The sequence below is a fragment of the Epinephelus fuscoguttatus genome, linkage group LG21 (assembly GCF_011397635.1).
Source record: "Epinephelus fuscoguttatus linkage group LG21, E.fuscoguttatus.final_Chr_v1".
Taxonomy (NCBI): domain Eukaryota; kingdom Metazoa; phylum Chordata; class Actinopteri; order Perciformes; family Serranidae; genus Epinephelus; species Epinephelus fuscoguttatus.
In genome coordinates this window covers 23,423,189-23,449,762 of record NC_064772.1, presented here as the reverse complement: position 1 = coordinate 23,449,762, position 26,574 = coordinate 23,423,189, and the positions used below count along the sequence as shown (strand labels likewise).

Below are 26,574 nucleotides of genomic sequence, written 5' to 3'. Positions count from 1 at the left end.
TCATCTGGGAACAGAAAGCACAGAAAGTTTCCCTTTTTATCATTATGCTTTGTTTACTTACTTCCCAATCTAATTTATTCTCACCTTGTGTAGGAATCAGCACCTTTGCAGAGCAGCTGCTATTTCCCATGCTCTCATGAAGATGTACATTTATCTTTGCCTTCACGGGTATATTTATGCTCAGTTTATTAATAACTTTCCTTTCATGACCTGATGATGATAGTCTTTGTGCGGTTGGAAAACATCTCATTGTTCCCAGTCATACAGTACACAAAGCTTTTTTGGACACTGCCAAATTACAGCCCTTGCTTTTTTGCAATAAACGCAAAAAAGCTATGAGTCATTACAGAATATGCCGACACATACAAACAGTGTGTGAGGGAAGAGAAACCTCTTGTTAAACCTATTATCATTCTCTTTTGTGTGTCATTGTGCTGCATGTAATGTAGTGTAATCCCTGGTTGTTGAGAATGTGCGGAGCGCGGCTGCCATGGCTCCTCTTCAGCCGAGCTGGGAGGACTACAAACACATTAAACGTACCCCTGTGGATCACAACAGCACAACGCTCCCACTCGGCTCAGGCGAACCTTATCCATTTGGACACACATACATACATTAAGAGATTTGGCTTGAGTGTTAAAGCTATAGGACATAAATGCATGGTGGATTAAAGAAATGTTTTTCATTTTGATGTATACAGTTGTTCGCTTTCTTGCTGTAAGTTTGATGAGTGCTTAATACTGCTTTTGTGTCTGTCTGCTAAATATGAAACTATAATCAGCAGCCGGTTAGCTTAGCTTAGCACAGAGACTGGTAAAGGGGCAAAACAACTAGCCTGGCTCTGTTAGCAAAACCTCACTGCCAGCACCTCTGCGACTCCCAGATTATTACATTAAAACCAAATCTGTCTTTATACAAGGATTGGGCAGTATATATTTTTTCACACCGTCATACCTTTCAGACATTTTCCCAGGGTATATGATATATATTCATTTTCGTCCGTCATTTTCTAGCCTACAATACTGTGTTTCTAATATGCAATCAGCCTCCTTAGACAAGTCTTGCTAAGTTTAAATACTTATGGCATATAGAATGACAAATAGAAATGATGTGTTGAATAAAATCATAGCTGCTTTTGTAGCTAGAAGTCGTCATCTCAAGATACAATTATGTGGTCATACTCCTGCACAGACGCATTCCCGAGGCATTTTTCTTTTTAAACCAGTCCTGTAATGTTATCCCCACGACTCGCAGTCATCATCTTTCTTCTAAGCTTCTAAGCTCAGCTGCCTGTTTCACTGGTAGAGACTGACCTCTGGTGGTGGGTGCTGTGCATTACATCAATTTAATACAGCATCTCTGTATCAGTTTAATAGAAAGAGGAGTTTCTGTTGTTTTGACATAATTGAAAATGACACCTTCGGGATTCCTTAATACCCTGGTATACCTGAACACCTTGATACTGCCCAAGCCTACTTTATTTGTTGATTTCCATACAGATGAGCAAAAGCGCTGTGAAATTAGAGAGCTAGTTTTCATGCTAGGCTAAGATATCTGACTGCTGTTCAAAGCTACATATGTAGCCTAGAGACATGAGAGTGATATCTGTAGGGACAGGGGCCATCTATGGCTCAGGAGGTAGAGTGGGTCATCCAACAATCGGAAGATACGTGGTTCGATCCCTGGCCCCTCTAGTCTGCCTGTTGAAGTGTCCTTGGTCAAGATACTGAACTACTGCTTCTACACTACAACACTGTGTGAGTGCATGTGATTGTTGAAAAACTGAGTAACAGATGGCACCTTGCCATGTGTGTGTGAATAGGAGAATGGGTGAGTAGTAGAAGTAGTGTTAAAGCACTTTGAGTGGTCTAAAGCAGCGGTTCCCAGCTGGTGGGTCATGGTCCAAAAGTGGGTCATGGGTCCATTCTGAATGGACCGCAAGAGAGTCGGGAATGTGTCAAGTTTGTCAAAAGCACACTGCATTTCGAAGTACCGTGAATTTCCAGTACATTGCTTTTGTTTTTTGTTTTTTTTAACTTATTTTTTATTTAAACAACCAACAGACATACACCAGTAACTTGCCACAATCATCACATTTTCCCCTTCATCAGTCCTTTCATTTGAAATGTCCTTTTTTTTCTTTTTCTTCCTCTCTCCCCCACCCTCCTCCCTTAATCCAGTCCTTGTTATAATAGTTTGAAAAACGGAAATATGCCTCACTTCACAAATACAATCAATGCCGTCTCCTAGCTCAGATAAGAAACTCCACAATCAGAGCTAATGATGCTAGAAATAATAAAAAAAGGGGAGGGGGGGTGGTAAGGATAAATAAATATAAATAAGATGTAAATAAATAGAAAAGAAGAAAGAAAAAAAAAAAAAATATATATATATACCAAATACCATATCCAAAATGAGTGAATCATAAATCCATGAATCCGTAAATCAAACCTCAGGAATACATCACTGCAATATCAAAGGCAACACAGGCATCCATCTCTTTAAAATTTTTTCTTTTTGAAGTCAAACAGCATAGGTGATTTTTTCCATTTCATAGATTTCATATACCTTCAAAATCCAATCATTATATGAAGGGGGTTCAATTTTCAACCACCTAAATGTGATACACTTAATGGCCGCGGCTAGTAGGATTTGTAACAAATATACATTATTTCGGCCAGTAACCCCTTCTGGTATTATACCTAGGAGAACCACCATGGGATCTTTAGGTATTTCACGATGAAAAATTTCTTTTAAAGCGTCAAAAATCTCCTTCCAATAGTCCTCTAGTTTTGGACATGACCACATTATATGAGTATGGTTTCCTATGTGCTGTCCACATTGCCTCCAACATTTATCTGATCCTGTTTGATTCCATTTAGCTATTATATGTGGGGTTCGGAAATACCTTGTTATAATTTTCCACCTAAACTCTCTCCAAATATTAGAACTGGTCACTGAATGTGCTTCCTCACACCCCTGTGTCCAAGTTTCAATTGGGATAATTGCACCAAATTCGATCTCCCATTTATCTTTAATATGCAAAGTATTATTTGGGTCCATGGATGAAAATATAGTATATACTTTGGAAATTACTCGTTTAATATTGTGATTTGATTGTATTTCCTGGAGAAACAGCTCAAGCTGAGAGGGGTTTTTAACTTTTTCATATTCTTGATGTGTTGTTAGAAAATGTCTCAATTGCAGGTATCTATAAAAATTAGTTTGTGGAAGTTTAAAATCATTTCTCAGTTGTTCAAAAGATTTAAGATCCCCTTTAGAAAACATTTGGTGTAGATACCTAAGACCATATTGATACCAGTTTTTGAAACCCATATCGCTTTGAGATGGTATAAAGTCCCCCAGATATCCTAACTCAGATACAGTAGATAGTTTCTTTGGTAAATTAAAGAATACTTGTATAGTTTTCCAAATTTTTAATGTCATTTTTGTCCACACACCCATCTGGATATTCTTCAAGGGTAGATCTAAAAGAGAACAGTCTTTATTGGTACTGAGCATAAGCTCTTTTCGATATTAATCCACCTGGTATGTACCTGATCCTCCAACCAAGAGATCACTGGTCTCACTTGGCAGCCCAGTAATAATATTGTAAATTTGGGAGTCCCAGTCCCCTGGATTTAGATAATTGTATAATTTTAAATCGGATTCTAGGACGTTTCCTGCCATATGAATTTTGATATTAATTTATTTAATCTATCAAACGCTAATTTTGGGACCTCTACAGGCAGCATTTGGAACAGGTAAAGTAGTCTAGGTAAGACGTTCATACGTACTGATTCGATGCGACCAAGCATAGTCAGTGGTAATGTTGTCCATCGTTCCAGGTCCTCGCTTATACTTTTAATAATTTTGGGGTAATTTGCCTCATATAATAGTTCTAGGGAATGGGGTAGAGTGATGCCTAAATACACCATACTTTTATTCCATTTAAACCTGCTTTTATTTTTAATATGATCTGTTATTTGACCATTAAGGTCGATAGCTTCGGTTTTTTCAATATTAACTTTATATCCTGAGATGAAGCCATAATGCGAGATCAATTTTTTAAGGTGTGGAATTGTTGTTTCTGGTTCTGCCAAAAAGAGCAACACGTCATCAGCATATAGTGACAATTTATGTTCTTCCTTATTGATTTTAATGCCTTTAACTAATAAGTCGTCCCTAATGAGCTGAGCCAGTGGTTCGATACTTAACGAACAATAATGGAGATAACGAACATCCTTGTCGACACCCTCGTTCCAATGCGAAATTTTGTGATCTAAATCCATTGACTTTAATGGCGGCGAGTGGAGTTGAATATAATGTTCGAACCCACTTTATGAACTCAGGACCAAATTTAAACCGTTCCAATGTCTGAAATAAGTATTGCCAAGAGACACGATCAAATGCTTTATATGCATCCAGTGATAATAACATAGCTTTCTCCCTATTAAGGTTTACATGACTCATTATATTTACTGCCCTTCGGAGGTTGTCCCCATAGAACCTCCCTGCTATAAAACCGGTTTGATCTGGGTGGATTACGTGATTAATGATTTTATTTACTCTTTTAGAAAGTATGGTGGTAAGTATACGAAGGTCACTGTTCAGTAGGGACACTGGATGATAAGACTGACATTTTACTGGGTCTTTACCTTCCTTATGCAATACCACTATGGTCGCTCTCTCCATGATGGTGCCATCTCCCCAGATTCTAATGCGTGATGATAAGCTCTTAAAAGGAGTGGTGATATAATTTCATTTAGTTTTTATAGAATTCATTGATGTAGCCATCAGGGCCGGGACTTTTATTATTCTTCAACATTTTAATTGCTTCCATTATCTCCTGCTGCCTAATTGGTTCATCCAATTCCTTTCTCATTGAATCTGTTAGTTCAGTCAATTTTATATTTCTCAAAAAGGCAGATATGACTGTATCATTTACACAGGTATCTGAATTTTTGTAAAGAGATTTATAAAATTCTGCAAAAGCCTCTGCAATTTCATCAGGTTTAGTTAGTACTCGAGGGGAATTCTCAGGTATTATTTTCAATATAGTATTTGAGGCTCGCTGTTTTCTTAACCTAATTGCCAAAAGTCGACTTGCCCTGTCCCCATACTCATAATATTTCTGTCTAAGAAATCTCATATTATATTCAATCTTATCATTGATTAGGCTATTATATTCTCTTCTAACGTCTTTTAATTTGTTTAGTATTGTAGGGTTTTGGGTTTGTTTATGTTGTGATTCCAAATTCTGAATAGCTTGTTCCAATTCTATTTGTCTTGCTTCCTTTCTTTCTTTCTATTTGCTGTATAGGCAATGATTCTTCCGCTGAGATCAGCCTTGGCACAATCCCACAAGATGAGCGGTGAAATATCTAAGGTATCATTTGTCTCTAAATAAAATTTCAATTCGCTGTAATAAAAGAAACAAATTCTTTGTCATCTAAGAGAGAAGCATTCAATCGCCACTGTTTAGAAGTTGACCTATTCCCTATATCCCATAATACCTCGATAGGCGAATGATCTGAAAATGTCATTGGTAAAATTTTTATATCCGTTATTCTGTATATTTCTGCCTTGGAAGTAAAAAAATAATCTATCCTGGAATAAGAAGCATGCCTATTAGAATAGAAAGTAAAATCCCTGCTATTTGGATATTTACTCCTCCATACGTCTACCATGCCCATTTCCGAAATTTGGTATTTCAGCATTTTGCTCATCCTGGAGAGTGGGGTGTTGGAGAGTGGTTTTCTATCCACATATTGTGATACAATACAATTAAAGTCCCCCCCCATAAGTAATATCCCAACACTATGTCGTACCACCGTATTGAACACCATTCTAATAAATCCTGGCTCATCCTCATTAGGGGCATATACATTCATAAGCGAGACCTCTATGCCATCAATTTTACCATTTAATAAAAATTGCTTTTGTTTTGAAGTGCCATTTCCTGCTCTAGAGTGAATGATTAACGGACAAGTACTTGACAGAGACAGCAAACTAGCTTGATGACATGGCCAAAGGAAAGTATGACGCTGCATATATTAAACTGTGTGGACCTTGAATTAATGACTAAGGGAAATCTGGACCCTGTGGCTGGACCAGTTGGGAACCACTGCTCTAAAGACTATAAAGGCAGTATACAAGTGCAAGCTCATCTATTTACTATCTTCTCATCTCGGCCTAACTCCCAACAAAAAGGCAAACTATTCCTTTAAAGAGGTACACCCATTTTCAAAATTAACACGTGTTATGTCTATGGTCTTAGACAGTCAAAAATATTGCTAAACATGAACAACTTTCCTCTAAATCTAAAAGTAGAGTGCTTAAACTCAAATTGTGATGTAATCAAAGTATAGAGTCTTGGATTGCTCCATAGGCAATGAATCGGGGAAAGATGATGTAGGTGACACTGATAGCAGCCGGGGGAATGTTCTGAATATATGGGTACATTTTCTGTTTCAGAACTGAGAACATTACAGCAGAATAAAGCTCATTTGGGTATTAACAAAAAGAAAAAAAACATTCTTTGGGATTACAAAATCAGTCTCCTATTCATCATCTATGGAGCAGCTCCAGACTTTATACTTTATCGTCACAAGTTCAGGACTTACTTCTCTGGTTTATGACTGAGAGAGAGTAGTTTATGTTCACAGATATTCATTGAACTTTCTTTGGCTGTGGAAATAACATACTGAAATTCTTAATTTGTATGGTGTTCCCCTTTAAAGGAACAGTTATTTATCAAGCAAATATGTACAAAAAAAATCTGGTTCCAGACCCTCAAGTGTGAGCCTAGTATATCAGGATTTTGGACTATTAGTGAGAACAAACAAGCAGTTTGGCAACATCACCTTGGACTCTCCTGGACATCGAGATGTTCATTTTTCACAATGTCAGCTATTTCAGAGGTTAGGCAATTAGCACCAGAAAGAAATAAGCAATTAATTAATCAGCTGTAGTTAGATTAATCTGTTCTGGCATGAGATAGAAACACGGTCTTTTTGTAGTCAAGGTTGGGGTGACAGTAGGTGAAGGGAGAGAAAAAACAAGAGTGACATATTGCTTTCCTTCGGTAGCTCGTGACCTGCTCGACTCCATTGTGGGTGTCCAGCTCACTGACACAGCTCATATAGTCTCAGCTTGCCTGGTAGAAAAAAAAGTGAAACAATACAGAGCCCAGAGAGCGGTTGTGACCCGTCATGAGAAGCCAAGGTCAAGGTTTGTCAGAGTGTGTTCCAGTGACAGCATTTCTTTCTCTCTGTGTGTGATTGTGGCCTGACTGTGGAAGGGCGTGCCTCACATGGGTTTGACCCCACTGGGGATGGTGGTTTTCTGACTTGGCACAACACTTGGCTGACAGAGCTGCTACTGTGGTGCGAGGATGCTATAGTCTGAAGACTCTGCTTTGTGTGGCGGTTTGAGAAATGTAGGGTTTGAGAAAGAAAAGTGCACTGTACAGTTCAGCAGCTATATTCAAAATGTTGACACAAAAGGTACACTTTCGCGAAAATGGGTCTGAATATAGCCTCAGCAAAGATCCAATGTAAATGTGTTTTATATATAGAATTATTTTAGGAGGGGCGCTGAAGAATTTTCTTGGTGAAAAGTATATTTTGGCGAAGGACTCCTCTTGTAGTGTCAAAGCCCCTGAGATGTACTGTATTAATAAAGTGTTGTATTTAACAAGTGTTCCTGGGTGTAGGCTTGAAGGCTTTTAAAGGTTATAAACTGTGGTGTAAACAATGCCTTCACAGGTCAAGCTGAGGGCCACGTCTCTGAGGAGCAGAACCAGCGGACTTGTTTTACAGCCACAGACCGAGCTCAGCTTTTATCATCCCTGAACGCCGAACACATCGTTAGAGAGAGAGGAGTGAAAGTAGGAAAATAAACAAATGGCCTCATAGCATTCATAAACGCAACAGGCTACAACTAGTATCAGGGATCGTTTAATTGGTCATTCGGGGGTGATTCTCCTGAATTGAAAGCCCTCCAAGGTCTTTGGGGCTCAAATCGCAAAACATCAAGTCCGATCTATTCGTGTCCAAGGTCAGTTGTGTTCTAGCCATGTTTTATTTCAGTGGATGACAGGCTGCCAATGGCATGAGAAGGGCCTGTCCATATTTTTGTATGTCTTTCATTTACCCGCAGCAATAAAAGTCCTACATGTCATTTCCCTACACATATATTTTCATCTTTTTTTTGTTTTTGTTTTCCCAACTGGCCTAAGGAGATTTGGTCATCTTGTTAAAAGGTTGACTCTTCTTCTGCACACCCTTAGAACCAAACGACTCCTAAATACACATTAGATTTAAATATTTTATTGCTCACTTATTTGTGGCTTCACAGTGGTTTGTTTTGCATGATTCACTCGCCGCCCCGGGGCCACAGCACAGCCGCGGTAATTTGAGTTGCAGGACTTTAGCTGCAAAACGTGCTTGTTTTTCTTGCTCGGAATAACATAATAAGGAGAAAACCTTGGAGCAAAGAGCCGCGCATGAAGGGCTCAGCCGACCTTGCCTTTAGCTTTTCAGGATTTTTTCAAACCGAGCAGGTGTTTGTTTTTTCGACCGCTCGGCCAGATCGTTTCTTCGCATCAACTCGACCGAATAGTTGCCATTCCTCCGCCGCCCATTACCACGGGGCTGCGTTTAGAGTGAATTGGCTCTTCATTTATGTGAGCGCCTACTGCCACACTCTATTTACACCACTCACAGACAAACCATTCACGTCGCAGGATTGGTTCCACATGTTGCCGTTGTTGCCGGGCCTGGCGGTACTGTAGAACGCTAACTTTGAGCACTGGCAGACTGAAGACTGGCCTCTGATGCTGAGTGTAAATATTTATATATCCTGTCATTTTGTCTTTGTGTCAACTGCTCTGTGTCAGAGCGGGGAATAACAAACGGGATGTGAGTGATGGGCTGTTCTATTTTGAGGAGGAGGGAGACAGGGGTTAAGGGGATAAGATGGGACTGAGAAACGGGGGGAGGGGTGTGTAAGTGTGTGCATGTTTGCCGGTTTCATGTTGGCTCCGAGCCCTGGCTGCGCTCTGAATTTTCATCCCAATCCGTGTGCGTGTGTGTGTGTGTGTGGGTGTGTGTGTGTGTGTGTGTGTGCGCGCAACGCATGTGTGTGATTACGCCTTCGTCTCATCGGCAGCCAATCCCCTGATTCAGACAGCTGCTGTACAAGCATGGCTATGATGTGATTACATTATCACATGCATTTAAAGTGCAGCTGATATGAACATATGTAACATGCAAAGCAGGCCTGAAAGGGAGGAAGTGAGACCGGGAGTGGGATTTTTTATTTATTTATTTATTTATTTAAGGGATAATTAGCTGGGGGTCGTCCTACTGTTTCCTTTCTACTGGATTAAGGCTGATTTTACGGGATCATGAAACCTCCCAGGGTGCCACTAAAATTAGCTATTACAACCAATCCAAAAACAAATATATATTACAAGTTAGCTCTGAGTTCAAATCAGTGTGATAACTCTCCGCGGTGATGCTAACCTGGTATCCTGCAGTGTTCTTTTTGAAGATCTTTCCAAGTGTGCCACAGTTTCGTATCCCTGTAGTAAACCCAAACTGTGATCTGCGAAACCCCCGCGAGTTTGACTTTGCGAAGCTCCGTATATTTAGCTCCGCAGCCTTGGGAGGGCCCATCCACGCTGGTTATGAATGTTTATGAATGGTTCTTGGCCCTGGTCACAAAAGGCCGTAAATCCTTTGAGTGCTGTTATGTTCAATTAGAACCTTTTGCCCCTTTTCCGCACTCCAACAAATATCTTCTCTTCCCTGTTTCTGCCTCACACACACGCACACACCCAGGCACACGCACTCTCACACACTCCATCACCCCGTTAGCGAGCCTCCCCTGGTGAGTCAGGGAGATTTATGGGGAGAAGCTGGGTTCGTCAAGCGGCGTCTTCCCCAGGGGGGGTGTCACTGCTACATTTGTATGCCAGGGATCCTCTCGATGGCGTGAAAAACAAGCCCAGTGGAGCCAAAGCATTGCCACATCCAAAACTTTGCGTCTCCCTCCAGAATAAGCAGAGCAGCAGCCATTAACCAATATGAAATCTTTGGGGTGAAGTTGGTGGTGATCTTCCAGATATTTATTTCCCTGCTGCTAATGAAAATGTATTAGCGCTGTGAAACCCGGAGTCAGACACTGGCTGCTTTTTTTCCTCTTGCAGCTCTCTTGTACTCGTCACTGGAGACTTGAAAGAGAACAAGGGAACACGTCTTTGCATACAGTGGCGCTGTCTCTCTGCAGATGATATTGTTTTGTTAGGAGAGTTGGAGTTTGGTCCCACTACGTGAGCTGTAGGAGGCAGATGTTCTTTGGAAGCTCCCAGTTTTCTTGCTCTGTTTGTCTTCGAAACACCGAGAAATCCCACGTTTGTCACCGAAACCAGAAAGCACTTGCTTTTGATGCAGCCAAGGGAGCGCGTGCTTTCATTTGAAATGCTGTCTGACAGGTGTGCCTGAAGAAGCAGATAATGCGTTTCAGGGAGGATATTCAAGCTGTCCTCTCCCTCTGTTCCGGTCCTGATGGAAAGCTCCCTGGTAAATTAAAAAAGTCCCTTTGAAATTTTTAGTCTGAAAATAGCTCACAAATGTAATGATGAATGATTTTAAATCACTGCAGCAACCACTGCTAAAAACTCTGCAGGAGTTCTGGCACTGCACTCCAAAATACTAATTTCTAGCTATCTGGAGAAAATGTGCCATATATGGTGATGATCAGTAGTACTGGGGTGAGTTATTATGACTGCAGATGGAGCATGTGATGAGTGATGGGGAAAACATGTCAACTAAACCTATCGGGTAACTGGACAGGAGACAGGCCGTCCTCATCCTTCTGCAACCACCCGGGGCCCGTGATTCGATTGGTCAAGGGTTAATGGGTTGGGCGCCATGCGAACAGGCGTGTTGTGGATAAGATGTCAGTGTCTGTCTGGGATGTCTCTTTCTGTCTCTTCATGTGTGTGTGTGTATCCATCATACCAAGGTCAATTTCCATAAAAGTCAGACTCTCATCGGTCTTCATCGTTCATCCACAGTATTCGTTTACATGAATCAATCAGCAGTAGTGATGGTTTGCAGAAATCAAAGGACTGCCTACTGAGTCACAAGAAGCTAGATTTCACTATTTAGTACACATTCACTCATGAATGGAGGCCTCAGATTTCACTTTCGTTTGGGGGAGGCTGAGAAGCAGTAATGGAAGAGTACTTTGATCCGTGGAGAGTGATTTTTTTTGAATGAGTGACCTTATAAACGACAACGACAGCTCAAAGCATTTTGTTTGTTATCCACCCTTGCCTTCATTTCCAACAGTATTAGGGCCCATATTTGCATCATGGCCAGTGAGAGCCTGCCTGACAATTTTGTGGAGGAATTGTGATTCATAACACGGACATATATTGATCTATACGTATTTCTTATGCAGAGGGAAATGAACCTTAAAAACAAGATACTGTGAATGAGTCAAGTCAGGTCAGGTTTACCCCAGATTGTCAAGAGAACTTTAAAATCTGTATATAGCCCAGTCCAGACCAAAGATTCACCACGAGATGAGTTGAAACAGACAACTACTTGCAATGTGCCACTCCTCAACGTTCTAAAAACCTGCCAGCTCACACCAATGCAACTAGATGAGATGGTGTATCATCTCTATGCAACGACTCTTTGTTCTTCCATTCTGATTTCCAGCTTTTCAGGCTTATTTTGTGGCTGAATATAATTTGAAGCTTCTTAAAATATGAATGAGGATAGTGATAGTGAGATGCAGTTGTACTTTTAGTGATGAAATGCTGAAAAACAGAAACAAAATGAGCATCAGCACACTGTGAGGATGGAAACAGAGGGCTCGGTGTGGACTAAGCACCTGCAGCAGTAAGCAAACACGCTGTCTGCGGTCATTTTGACTTGACCAGCGAACTTCACTACAAGCCAACTGGCTACAGAAACAGGTGACAAGCTCTACGTTCTAAAACCAGCCGCTGGCAATCTGACCAGCTGACTTGCAGGTGACATCATCAGCGGGCTTGATTCAAGCTCAGACCGACTTTTCTCTACAATGTTAAAAAACGGTTTCGTCTCGTCATGAATCTTTGTATTGATTTTACACCAGTATTATGTACAATTAAAAATGACAAATTGAAGCTATCAGAATGAAGAACCAAAAACTGCAGTTCTTTAAATGACCACCTGAGGCTGGCTCCAGAAGCGAGTCTATCCCCATAGACACCTGTGTTAAAGTGCCCAACTTTACAGCAGAAATAAACACATTTACAGCCTGGTATGAAAACAGTTTTGATCTCTACAGCTAATTTTCCCCTTCACGACAACTGTACAAGGGGTGAATTTCTATAATTCACCCATTTACATTTTATCAAGGCTCAAAGTTGTGCATAATCAAGGGCAGAGTGACAGACTCTCTGCGAATAGTGTCCTTGGGTTCTCAGTCAGATTCACCCATCGCTCCACGACACTGGCAGCCTTTCACCCTAATATGGTCACTTCAGGGAGTCCACAAACCAGTGGGTGATGCCATGGTGGCTACATCCATTATTTTTACAGTCTATGGATTTGACATAAAAGGCCCGCAATCATTGAGGACATGAACTAAACCTTTTCTATTAACTCCTTTCCATATCCATCAACCCCTGTCATTCCAACTCATTCCCACTGGTTGCAAATAAAAATGGATAAGAGAATTGAATGAATAAAATATAAAAGGAGAAAAAACAACAAAACAAAAAGACACAACATTCATCAAACACAAGTAAGGAGAAAAACAAAGAAAAAAAGAGTGGGGGTGGAGGTGGGGGGCATCTAGTTGTCACCCGGACAGATGGTAGCCTCGTTCAGATACTCAATACAGGACTTCCAGGTCTTGTCAAACGAGTTACCGGTGAAGTGAAAATCTAATCTTCTCAAGTTTGATGTGATTTGAGCTCTCCTTAAGCCAACTATTGTGTGAGGAGGGAAGCGTGTGCTTTGAGTTAAATAAAATAAAGCATCTAGCTAATAGAGTTGTAAAGGCCAGAACATGCTGTTTTATCAATGGGAAGTTCAGTCCTGCAGGTGGTAGGACTCCAGATAGGGCTGTGATAGGTTTAGTCTGAAGGTTCATGCCAAAAATTGTCCCAAATGTGTTAAATATTTAACACCAGAAATCTGAACAGAACATGAGAGCATGGTTATCGGGTGACTTTTACACATATCACTGGTATCTGGGAATATTTTGGCCAATCGAGCATTTATAAAAGTGTATCCTGACAGAACCTTACACTGTAATAAACCATGTGTATAGCGCACAGTGAAGAAGAGTGGACTAAATTAAAGATATGGTCCAGCCCGTTGTCAGGTATTGGCACACCAATTATGTTTTCTTATGATATTGATCTTCACTGGTAGAGGATGCCTTTAGATCCTTTACTTGAGTAAAAGTACCAGTATCTCACTGGAAATTAATTTCTTACGTGTAAAAGTACGAGCATTAAAAGGTTAATGAACTTAAAGTTTTTGAAAGTAAAGTACTCATGCTGAAAAATGGCCCTTAAGTGCAGTATTATTAGATTCTAGTCAGGACCACTTTAGCCAAAGAAACTTTATTTCCATTTGCAGTATTATATTTTGCGGTATGGCTCTGTTCTGGGGCCTCTCTGCCCTTCCATGCGCCTACATGGAAAGCATAAGGCAGCGAGAGCAGCAGCAAAGACCCCCAGGAACAGAACAGAGCAGCATCAATGACAAACAGAAATGACGTTGATAAGTCAGACACAGCATGAAAAGGAGGAGCTGGGGTGGAGGTGGGTTGCAAAGACGCTTGCAAAGGAAGCAGCAACAGTAGGCAGGCCAGAGCAGTTTAAATACGGCGTCCTGAATGAGATTCGCTAATTGGTTGCATAGAAAGGAATCATGTGATCTATCAGCTGACACCCTTCCATCAGTCAGCTGCTCCATCAGTTGATTGGGCTGTTTGAGATCAGTTGATGTAGCTGGGATGTGAGCTGAGCTTGACATCATGTCCTGCCTGAACTAACGCTATCAATTATTGTTACTGATGATGATGCAGCTCTTTAAACGTGCTGGTTGACGTGTAGCTAATCTTAACTACTCCGTGTACCGTGTATCTGGTCTGACGTGTTTTGTCAGGAGGTTTCTGGTTCTCAATGGTTAAGTGAAACTTCCCCAACTTGACATAATGTTATGTTAAACTGTGATAAAAGTTCATGATGTCATTGACTCACTGTAGGTAAGTACACAGATGCCCCACGTAGCCTATTATTTTTAACGAGCCCCACCTCTTCACTAAGTTATTGCAGGCTTTATAGTCGTGTGACAACAACTGTTTGCACCTCACACTAATGCAGCTTTACTGCCCTCAACTAGGGGCCGAAATCTCTATGCATTTTTGTGCATGTAAACTCATTGTGATGCAAAACACAAGTGCGATTGCTGTAGTATTTACATCACAAATGCCACACAACATCACTGAAGGTATGAGGAAAGGTAAAAATCAGAACAAAGGCAGCAGGGGAAAGAGTTGCTGCTATTACAAATTTGCCCTTTAAGGACCTGACTCTTTGAGTGTGTCGAGAAAAGTTACAGCAGCACTTTGAACGCAGCTCATTCATCAACACAGCTGTCGTCTGCAGTCATAAACTCAATGCTCTGATTGGCTCACACTTTTTGTGTCCTGTGGTGTCGTTGGCAGAGATGGAGCCGTGGATCTTCAGGTTCAAGGCGGAGGGCACGGTGGATTACTCACAGCTGACCTTCGACCCCGGCCAGAACGAGCTGATTGTCGGTGCAAGGTAACTCATGTCGGAGTTTGTTTTTTTTTTGGCTCTTTCTGTTTTTCTTTTGTCTCCTCGTCTTTCCTTCCTGTTTCTTTCTTTTGTTGCCTGTCCTTTTGTTGCCGTGTCTTTCATTCCCCTTCTTTTCAGTGTTTGTTGGTGCATTGCATGAGTAATGATCAGTTTCTCTATAGATGTCTTCAAAAGCCAGAGAAAAAAAAAATGGCTTTGGAGATTGTTTCCAAGTCCATTGTCTTTGTCAAGCCTAGCCAAATGTATGTGTGTATGTATGTGTGTGTGTGTGTGTGCTTGCAGTTTCTCTGTGTTTCAGACTGAATCTGAAAGGGACTGCATTGGTGACAAATAATTCTGCTTTTACCAGCATCTTTTTGTGTATGTTCATGCATATATGCACGTGAATATTATAGCGTGAACTGTGTGTTCTTCAGTGTGTGTGTGTGTGTGTGTAATGGGTGTATTCATTCACGCTGTGTAAGTCTCAGGCTGATTCCAGATGAAGTGCGCGCTGCACTTCTCTTAATGGCTTAGTTGTCAATAGAAAGAAACACTCACTGCAATGTGAACAAGAGATAACAGAGGAGCCAGCAGGAAGGTGAGCAGCACAACAAACAGAATCAAAGTGAGCCCAGGGAATTTACTAATGCACTCCAGGAACTTAGATGGAAATGGCTAATCAGGGATTGGTGTGTATGTGTGGATGGATGAAGAGCAAAGGTCGAAAAGGCGAGTGGAGTCTCGTTTAAACTGCTGACACAATTGTGATAACATAACAAACACACAATGTTTGTTGCTGACAATCTTTCATTTTTAGCTGCACAATTCCACCAACACACAACATTTGGAGCACTCAAATAATCAAATCAGAGATTTAGTTCAATTCTCGGTTCCAACTTGATGACTGTCGAGTGTCTCGCTGAGAAAGGCGTTGCGTGGCTGGATGGATGGCTGCAGGCTCAGTTAGAAGTATGAGTGATAATGGAAGGAAAGAGGGATCGATGCAAATATCAATAGAGTAAAACAGGGGGCCGAGGCCACACTGAGACCTGTCTGATAGCCACTCTTCAGGAGATTGATAGATCTCAGTGAAAGTGTGTGTGTGTGTGTGTATGTGTGTGCGTGCGTGCGTGCGTGTGTGATCATGCTTGAAGATTTTAGTTTCAGAATTAGATATCTACTTTCCTGAAAAAAAACAATGCTTGCCCTTTAAAAATGATTGCTCATATGAAAGAGAAAACTCATTATGGGATATTGTTAAAGCTATTTCAAGAACTCAAAATTGCCTGCAAAATTGTTTTTAAACAATGCATAAAAAGAAAATCATTCAGGTCAATATCTAAAAAGACTTTTTACTGTGAATTGAACGAAATTTACCAAACGTTTAAAACGATTTTCTTTTGCCAGCATGAACTGACAATAATCTTGGATCACGATTGGCCTATGGCACAAAAACTACAAAATATGAATAATACAAAAGTCTCAAAGGGGGAAAAAAATCACAATAAATAATGCTTTTAGTCCTAATTGTCAGCTTTCATGTGATTGCACTGTGGTAATGGTGTATAATGGTTTTAGTAGACAGCCCGAGACATCGTTAGTCAATATACAGAATATTCCTCTTGAGAGGGCATTCATTAGAAGCTAATGTTTCTTGAAAAGTTGTAAATGCCAATGAAACAGTTTTGTTTGTGCTGTGCAAATTTGAAAGGCTTCAGGCAAAACAGGATAGGCACTTATTAGAGCGAAGTTTCACCGCCAGGCTTTGATTTTCTTTCAGTCTCTTCCTGCTCTCTCCCTGTTTCTTATATACACATATACTCCAGAGATAGGAGCACTCTGTAGAACTTTTTAGCACTGCTTTATCCAGTTTTTCTTGCTTCCTAATTACGGGTTGAAGAAACCTAGAGGTCCGTCATTTGCTGCAGTGGTTGAATCCAACCATCCACAGACTTCAGTCTCTAGCACCCTGGCTAAACTCTGATAACTCCTCATGCCACCAGTGAAAAGGTTCATCTTAACTTATAAGTGGTTGAACTTCAGAAGCTTCAAATGCAGCAGTTTTGAACAGAAACTGATTTTACAAATCAAAGTCTGTTTGTCTCGGGGAGTACGACTGCATATGTCAAAGTTGTCAAGTTGTATCGTGTCAGCCCAGTCACCAGAATGAAATGTTGGCATTGCACATTTTCTGCATACCACAGATACATTCCTTTTGTACACTGATACATATTTGTGATGGGCAAAGCAGTTCTTTAGATGTTACTGAATCACTAGAATCAGTTCATTAAAAAGATTCGTTCAAAAGATTTGTTCACCGAATCGTTCAGTGCTTGGTGGGAGGAGCCCTGTGCCTGCCCTGCAGTGGTGAGTCTCATCACTGGCCAGCCTAATGTTTTCAGTTTGTTTATCTGGAAACTAAGTCTGTTAAAACGATGGGGAGGTGTGTGATTTTGTTCATGTGGCTTGACTCCTGGCTACATTAGCTGTTAGCGTGGAGAAAGTGGTCCCTATGAAAGTGTATCGCTGAGAAGAAATGATTTGAATCACTCAGGGATCGGGGTTACGTTGTTCACCGAGTGATTCATTCACCAAGTGATTCATTCACCTAGTGATTCGTTCACCGAGTGATTCATCATGCGGTAGGCAGTCCCTCCCTGCACCCTGCTAGCCTCGCGACTTGCGAGTGATTCATCGTTCGCATGGACCAAATCGGCATTTCCACTCCCGGCCTACATGCTCGCTGCTGAGCTCAACTGAACTGAGAAATGAACGAATCAGTTCCAGAAGTGATTCAGTTCAGTACGTTCACTCAACAGATTCGTTCTTTTGAGCGATTCGTTCGCAAACGACACAACACTAATACGTATCATATCAACATTTCTTAAAAGTGACATAGTTTAGATAGCATATTAGCTTATCAGTAGGACGAAGGGATGGTGGATGGTGTGACACCTAGGTGAGATGGCTGCCAGGCAGCAGCAGACCACTGATCAAGACCAATAAACAACAAAACCGGTTATTTTTTAACCTCGCTTCGGTGCATTTCTAGACGTGTTTGTGGCAACAAAATGGAGAATTTTTTTAAGACATGTCGGGAAACGTCCAGCATTGTTTGTAGCAATGAAACCGGATATTTTTTAAGAATATTTCAAGACATTTCAAGCTGTGTTGACAGTACATCAGGATGTTACGGCCTTGTTTGTGGTGACAAAATCAAGATTTTTTTAACAACATGTCAGGGCATTTTTGGCCATATTTGTGTCAACAAAACGACGTATTTTTTTAATAACACGTTGGGGCATTTCAAGTTGTGTTTGTGGAAACAAAACTGGGTATTCTAAGCCAAAACATGATCTTTTTCTCAAGCTAACCAATTGGGTTTTGTGCCTAATCCAAGCAAATATTAACCACAGGGTCGTCACAGCATTAAATTGAAAATTTAACCAAGCTACAGCATATGAAATGTACAACTTTAGCAAATTCATGGTTTGCAGAAAAGTGTAATGCCAACATTTCTTCTGGAGATTGGGTTGATTGTGGGTAATGTCGGTGCCAGGTTTTGACAAGGCAGAAAAATGAGTGGAATTTAAAAAGAGGATATCTGTGGTTCTGCAGCATCAGTTAGATCATATTCGAAAACTGTCCATCACGAGTTTTGACAATGTTATAGAAGTGCAGTGCTAAATCAGGAAAAAAACCCTCTTTTAAGTGTGTCGACATCCTCTGAACCGTTTTCACACCCGACTTGCTGTTAAAGCAGTTTAAGTCTGTATGGTCCCCTTTTGGAGGTCTAAATCCCTTTGTACCGGTGGCACCTTGGTTAGGGGAGTGAAGATGAAAGAACCAGAGAGAGAACTCAGATAAAAACTGTACAGAGCTTCGGCCTTGGAGCAGGGATGCTGTAACATCCACACATCTCAGGTTTATTTGAAAAAAATGTCTCCATCAGCTCACATACTTCCTCTTTTTTTTTCACAGAAATCACCTCTTCAGGCTCAATCTGGAAGACCTGACACTGATCCAGGTGAGTGCTAATTCTCTCCTGCTCTGTCTTTCTGATTCTCCATCGGTCTGACTCACCCACTTTTCTGAGTGAATATGTGCTCACTCTGACTCTGTCTGCTCTTACAGTCACGCTGGCACTGGCATCCAGAGCGCTGCCTGCCTTCCAACAAACGCCGTGCTATAGTCGTAGCATGCTGCCAGCTCCCACAACTTAAAGCTGTTACAGTAAAATGGTTTAGCATTTCAGATGTCACAACAACTTCCCATCCGGTGGAGTGACAGTGGGTTCGGTCGACAGCGCTGTGGGTTGATACACAGTGAGAAGGAAAGAGTGATGATATAAAGTGTAGACAGCATAAATACCCTGCGTGTTAAAATCCAATTTGAAACTGTATGTGATACATATACTCTGCAGCTGTGCTTTTCCACATTTTCTAGGGTATTAGCATCTTGTGCAATTTCTTTAATACGATTCTACCATTTTGGTGCTCCTCTCGAGGTAGAGAATCAAGTGATCTGAAAAACAGAAATTAAAGGATGCTAACTCCAGGGCTAGAGCTCTGCCTATGGTGACATGTTGTAAAATTTGCACAAAACATGCATAAATAGAAGTTTGCTCAAGGTAGCAATTATTATTTCTTTCCAGTCCTCCTTTCATTCCCCTTCTCCCACATGTTGTCATTCTAATTTCTTTCTGCATCCTTTCATTTTTCTTTCTTTTATTACACTTGTGTGAGCCTACGATCCCCCCTGTGGAGCTAAGCATTTTGTGACCCACTGAGTTGCCATACAAACATTGACATATTGAGGGGTTTATTTCTAGGTGGTAGCAGCAAGGCTTCTTTGATGGTTTGACAACTCTTGATATTTGCCATTTACACCCTGGAAAACCACGGGAGAGGATGAGGAGAGGAGAGAAAGAGAAACAGTGGAGCAAGAATGGCTGGATGGAACAAAGGAGAGAGACTGAGGGGGAGCGCTGTTGATATAAATCCGCCTGGAAAGGGAAAATGAGAAAAACGGTCAGACGAAAATGAGAGGCAAGTCTGAATTTGTCGGATAGGAAGGAGTGGAGGGCAGCACGTACAAAGGAATCTGGGAGCAGTGAGACAGCACACAGACAGAGGGAAGAAACCCCCATGGAGAAAGACGAGGATTCATGCAGAGCCGGTCTTTTGTGGCCGCTCACTGGGACGCAGATGCTTTTTAAAAGATGCTCTGTGCCATCCACACACCCAATCATCCCTCCTTCTTTATTTCATCCTGCGCTAGGCTGGTGCTGCAGAATCAGCAAGGAGATTCCACCGACCCAATCAACCCCTCATCTCCAAGACATCTTCTCTTAAGAGAGTTGGATCTGGCAATCCCTGCCAAGGCCTGGTGCCAATTTAAGATGACCTGTGCACTAGTGCCTGCTTTGCATTTGATTGGACCAGGGCTCTAGAGTCAAGGGGAAGGCTAAGTTCAGCTGCTGAAGTGCTAGCCCTCTATTCACCTCCCTCTGAAATCTTTTTCTCTCCTTCCTTCTTATTCATCCTGGCATGAAACAGGAGATTAATTGCACAGAGATTTGGCTGTCTCTGTGGCTGGGTTTACATATATTTGTCATTCTTATTGTTGTTGGATATGAAAGACTTGAACGAATTTCCCCTTTGGTACCGTTGCTCCACTCACATTACATGCATTGCTGATTGATCAAATGGATTTACAAGGGAATGTGGGGCTGAGAGTGTCAGAGTGAACAAAGAAAGTTTGAGCACAAACAGTCGTTAGCAGCTCAGCGCGTTTTATTTCGGTTGCACCGCTGTTCAAAAGAGTTGCATGAGGTTCTTTTTTTTTTTCTTCCTTTCCTGCAGAACGAAAACAAGCTAAAAGCTACACCTACGCTTGTCTTTGTGATTTCACCCCATCCCCATGCATCAGCCATGTCAGATAATGCCCAGTGGCAGTGATTTGTTCTTGCATGGCTGGCAGCGCTAAGAGTCAGGCTGTGCACGGTTTGACAGAGCACAAGGCTTAGAGCCGGCGTAATACAAACAGCCTATAATACGTTAAAGAGGTGGATATAATTACCATATGATCGATGACGGGCTGATCTCATCTTGTATGTGCATGCATGAAACATTTATGAAAACAACAGACAAGGTCTTTTGCTGCATGAAGGCAGAATTAATCCCACCCACTTCCCCTGCCCTTGGTTCCAGTATGATGAGTTGTTTCCAAACATTGTGCAAGGCAGAGAATAAACTCTGAATACTTGGTAGCATTACCACTGTGTTATGAAGGGTTTAGAGAATAGTGGCACTTAGGGTGGCAGCTAAACACTGCTGGTCTAACCCACTCTATAGCACATATCGAGTTGAGACTCGCAGATCGATAGAGTCTGAGCCCAGCAACCATAATCTTCTCAGTAAATGCCCTCCCAGCTTGGAGGTAATAAAAAATAGAAAAGAGCCCAAGAACATCAGAAGTTGGAGAGCGAAGGGACCTCTTTTCTGAGAACTTCTACACTTTCATTGCCCATTTCGAAGCCATTCCTCGTATTTGTTCTTCAGTGAGTTCTGGGAGAAGAGAGGGTTCAGTTACTTATGTTGTTTTGTCTTTTGAGCTCTGGGCAATGTCTAGAGAATCAGGTCCCTTTCCCTTTTACACATGTAGCACACAACAGGAGATTGTCTGTATCAGAGGCGTTCTAACCTATTGGAAATACTCTGTTTGGTTCAGGCGAGGGGTGGCGTCTGGGTAGAGCGTTCAGGAGGCAGAACATGAAGCAGATAACACAGCAGTTACATAGCAGGTCTGTACTTTGGTCTTAAACAACAGAGTCTGTTGCAGAGTCTTGAATTTGTGTAACGACATCGCCTTCGGCCCTTAAGGACAGATGTTCCAGAATCTCGTTATCTCTCTAGTTAGACATTTTTTGTTGCTGTCTACGTGTGTGTGACCCCTCTTCTTCATCCTCGGATCTTAAGTGCGATATATCGTTACTTGAAGACATTTCACCTCTCAACCATGAGGCGTCTTCAGTTTTAACGAATGTCTTTAATGTCTTCAAGAACTCAAGCAAGTCCAGTTGCCGATGATATAGCACTAGGATTACCATGACCTGGCTGGCTGAGAGTCTTCACCATCACATCTTCATCTTCGGATAATTATTTTCTTCTGGTTTTCTGTGCGCTGTGTGATAGAAAGGTCATCAACTCAAACACGCCATGAATTCCCCTTACAATTACCTGCTCTATTCACACATAGGCTTAATCGTACATGAAACAGACTTTGGACAAGGAAGCTGGCAGGTTAAATTTGATGCATTTGATGCATTTGCATTTGATGTCCAATCCAACTGATTCAGACATTTGAATTCTCATTTACAGCTCCTCTGAATAATGCCTAGATCATTTTAGTTTTGCAGTACATGTGAGAAAGGTTTGTCTGAAGAACTGTCTACATGACAGGTAGACACTTCCAGAACTACAAAGAGAAGATCTTCCACATGACTGCACATGAACTTGGTGGCATGTAGTCGAACTGAATAGCAATCAGGGGTTGAAGTGGGAATGAGGCGTTGAAACATGAGTCAGCCCTCCCTTTGGCCTTGATTGGAGTTAATATCTGGCACTTACAGTTTTTTTCTGCAGTGTCTCAACAGCCTGAAGAGGCCTTCCTCCCCCTGTCAACCTCTACCCTCATCCGCACTGATCTGGAAAAACACTGTCAAGAACAAAAGGTGGATACTTTTCTCCTTGCTCCACTTTCAAACTTGTGCAGCTCCAGTGAAAAAATAAAAAAAGGAAGACAAGGACTTAACTCTGCAGCATGCACAAATAACGAGACTTTCAGAGCCACCACAGCCAAAGAATTATCTATAAAAGCAGCACCCACAAAGCGCAATATCCTTCCTCCATCTACAGGTGAATCCCACTTCTTATCTCACATCTGTTTGGTATTGTCCTCCTCGCCCCTCTATCTGTCATTCAGCTCCCCGCTTTCGTCTGCTGCCAACTTTGAGCAGACGAATCAACGCTGGCATCGCCATTATCCACCTTCCATGGCCCACTGCAGCGAGGGGACAAACACTGATGAATTGGCCCTTTTGCATTTGCATTGTGTTCAATTTCCCATTGTGCTGCCAGGGCTGATGAATGGCCAAACCGGCTCCATGTACCACTCAGCCTTGTGTTTCTGTCTGCCTGTGAGCTCCCCAAATAGTGACCTTTGTCGTCTTGAATACCCTAACGCAGTGATCCCCCCTGCCAGTTAGCTCCAATTTTACCCTTGCACACCAGGTCTAATTGCAGTCTATATACTTTTCACGCTGGTCCTGATAACCTGAAGTGTCTAATTTGCAGCCGCAATAAGAGCTTGTTGAATTCACAAGGTGTTAATGTAAGAAGAAATAAAAAAAAACCCTGTAAGAATCCAATTCTGGTGTGCTGTTTCCATGCTAAATCGAAACAGGATGCAGACACTGAGACCGAGTTTCAACAGAAACACTGTGGCATAGCATTAGTCAATAAGCACTGGAGTGAGGAGGATCAGTGGCATTGTTCACCATTCGATACAGCACCAGAGGAGGAGAAAAATAGTGGATATTCACTGCAGCCTCTCCCCCACGAAAACACTATCCATAACAGCTCCCCTTGGCAACAGCCACTGTATGGTGGTGAGATGTATATTGTGCCTCCATTTTTCTTCACTTCCTCTCGTATTGTCGTGTCATTAGGAAGGAAAGGGGGCTCCAAAGAAAACAAAAGGCTCTCTCCAGTCACACATGTTGTATTTCATGGGCCTGCCTCTTGCAATTACACTTCGTCAGACAGACAATTAGCCCTGCTAATCAGCAGCTTACAGAAACTGTCCTCCATAGCTCTGGAAGCATTGCTAATTCAATTACTAAAGCCCACTAACTCGGCCATTTACATGCATAGAGTGAAACGCATCAGTGGGATTGGAGATACAAATACCAGCGCGCTCAGTGATATCATGGAGCTTCATGCCATGTTTCAGCAAGTAGTAAGAGGCGTTGCAGGGGGTCACTACAACTGACTTATCTTTTTATGGCATTATGATGATACGTGTAGTGACTCAGACCGACACACTCGCTGAGACATGACATCAAGACCAATTTCATGTGTAAATCTTTCAGCAGCTTACATCAGCAGACATCAGTCTGAATAGTAAATATTGTGCCAGCACATCAAAAGGCAGTATCAGCTATTCATAAGACAGATTAGATTTCCCCGGCAGGATTTGTCCAGCTCTCACTCTCAACCCGCCGTCCCCTTGTAATGAGACACACAGCCCGTCGTTTCATAGAGCTAGACAGCTGTCAGCAGTGAGTGTGTTCTCTGGACCCTCTTTATGCAAAATATATTCAGTATCATGTCTGGAAACAGCGCTGTTTTGGAATTCTGCTCCTCATTCCCTCCTCCGTCTCACTGACTACTTCGCTCTGCCCACACTGTCTCCCTTGTTCTGGCTGACTCCTAAGTTGGACTCTGTTTTCTCTTTGTTGCTTTCTCTATCTGTTTGTCCCGTATTTTCCCTTTTTCTGTCCGCTCCTCTGTCTCTGTCTATCTCCCTCCCTGCACACTTGCCCACTCTCTCCCTTGGTATCTGTCCTGAACCCACCTCAGAGTGACAATAGCCCCTTAGTGTGAGGACTGACGAGAGGCCCGAGCACAATGGTTCATCTCTGAGGATTGCACCCATTACAGGGGACAGTAGAGAGGGCGGACACGTGGAACATAGCATCTTAGGAATTTTTTTTTCAGCTTCCCTGAAGCAAAAAATGACTGCCACCAACTGTGCCAAATCCCCCCTGACTCCCTCGCAGAGTCAGTTCACACCTAAAGGTCCGGTTCCTGAATTGGGCCACTGTGAGGAAGATATGTTGTTCCAGTTTTCCAACTGGTCTGGTTTGCATTTACAAAAGCAACAGAATGCAGGACTACTCACTTGAAGTTTTGTATTTAACTGATGATGCGCTTGTCTTGAGTCAATGACAATTAAAAGCAGTGGGCTGATCCACTGCTAAAGGTCCCTTGTTACAACGATCAGCTAAAATATTTAAACCCCTGACTGGTGAAGTGAAAAACATTGATCATTTTGTTACAATACAGTGCTCTTCTGAGGAACCTTGGCCTCATGTAGATGCCACTTGACATGCTACATCCACCCAAACGACATTACAGATCAAGTACACTCCCCTATTGGCAATGGCACTCCCCTGTGGCAGTGTGCCCCCTCCTAGGCAGGACAATACACAATGCCACACTGCAAAAACTGCTCAAGAATGGCACGGGGGACATGACTAAGAGCTCAGGGCATCAACCTGGCCTCCAAATTCCCCAGATCCTAATCCAATTGAACATCCAGTGGGCACGCCGGAACCTTACCTCACACTCAAATGATCTGTTGACAACGCCTTGGTGCCAGACAACACAGGACAACCCCAGAGATCCTGTCTCCATGCCTCGACGGGTCAGCGGCCCCACTGCAAATTGGACTTGGCTCTGGCCTGTTGAGGCCCGGACAAAGGATCTCTGGGATACCAGTTTGTCCCACAGATGCCCGGTCAGATTGGGATCTGGGGAACTTGAAAGCTAGGTCAATGCTTGGAGCTCTTTATCACGTTCCTTGGGCCATTTCTGAGCAGTTTTTTGGTGTGGCATGGTGCACTGTCTTGCTGGGAGAGCTTCTGTCATCGTGGGTGCTGCTGCAATAAGTGGGGTGCTTGGTCTGTAACAATGTTTACAGTGGATGGAGTGCGTAAAGGGGCATCCACATGAATGCCAGGAGCAAAGGTTTTCCTGCGGACCATTGCATTGTAATGAAAGCATCAATTTTATTCACTTCACCTATCAGTGGTTTTTAATATTTTGGATGATCGGTGTATGTTGCTGCAAGTGTTTTTCCATCACACAGTAGGGCAGGTAAAAGAAATCCACCTGTTTGCAGATGTGCACTAAGAGCCTGCTGTCTGCAGCTCTTCATCTACCATCTCACTGTGGCAGTTTCTTCTTGTACTTTTCCTAATGCTAATGCTAATTCAGTGATAAACACATATCATTGCCTATAAATTCTTCATAATTAAAGCTGTAAAGCAGTAAAATAAGGAAATGTTGGGTTTTCATTAGCAGTAACTTAACACAGCTCCTCAACAGCTCAAAGCTATGAAACACTAAAATGAAGCAGATATCTAAAAGTACAAGCAGTACGCAAGAGGAAAAACTAAACTTGAAACCACAGAGATTCAGTTAGAAGCTACAAAAGTCCTGAGAGCTGAACATAGAGACTTTCAAAAACTTCTTTCTCTCTGTTCTTCTGCACAGACGGACGTAAGATGAGTCTCGCAACACATGCTTGTTTTAGGGGTAGATGGAGACTCGTCAGGGGTTGGCTGTGGTCGGTGACATGTCCCTACTACCAGCTTTGAGACAGTCAAGCGCGCTTTTGCCTGATTCCTGAGATGGTCCATCTTGGGAGGCATGGTTTGACTCGGCATTGCCAAAAGTGTCAATGGAAGAGCCCTGCTATGAGATAAATACTCCAGGGTTCAGTTTAAATGGACAAGGCTCCTGTGAACACGCGGTTAATTTCTGCATCTTAGTAACACTTTATTTATTTTCATTTTTACTTTGTTCAGCGCGTCTGAGCAATGAAGGGCTACTGCCCACATTTCTGTTGTGCTCACTCTCACTTCAGACAATCTGGAC

The 26,574-nt window shown here is 42.1% G+C and overlaps 1 protein-coding gene across 3 annotated transcripts in view; it reads left to right on the top strand.

Annotated features, from left to right (window-relative positions):
* sema5a (sema domain, seven thrombospondin repeats (type 1 and type 1-like), transmembrane domain (TM) and short cytoplasmic domain, (semaphorin) 5A) overlaps positions 1-26,574 on the top strand; it is a 185,852-nt gene that overhangs the window by 58,590 nt on the left and 100,688 nt on the right. For all 3 annotated transcript variants that reach the window (XR_007448256.1, XM_049565099.1, XM_049565100.1), the window contains exons 3-4: positions 14,752-14,851; positions 18,830-18,875. Coding sequence is in view for 2 of the 3 variants with exons in the window: in XM_049565099.1 (XP_049421056.1) it covers positions 14,752-14,851; positions 18,830-18,875 (146 nt within the window). In the remaining variant the exon portion in view is untranslated. The remainder of the gene's footprint in view (positions 1-14,751; positions 14,852-18,829; positions 18,876-26,574) is intronic.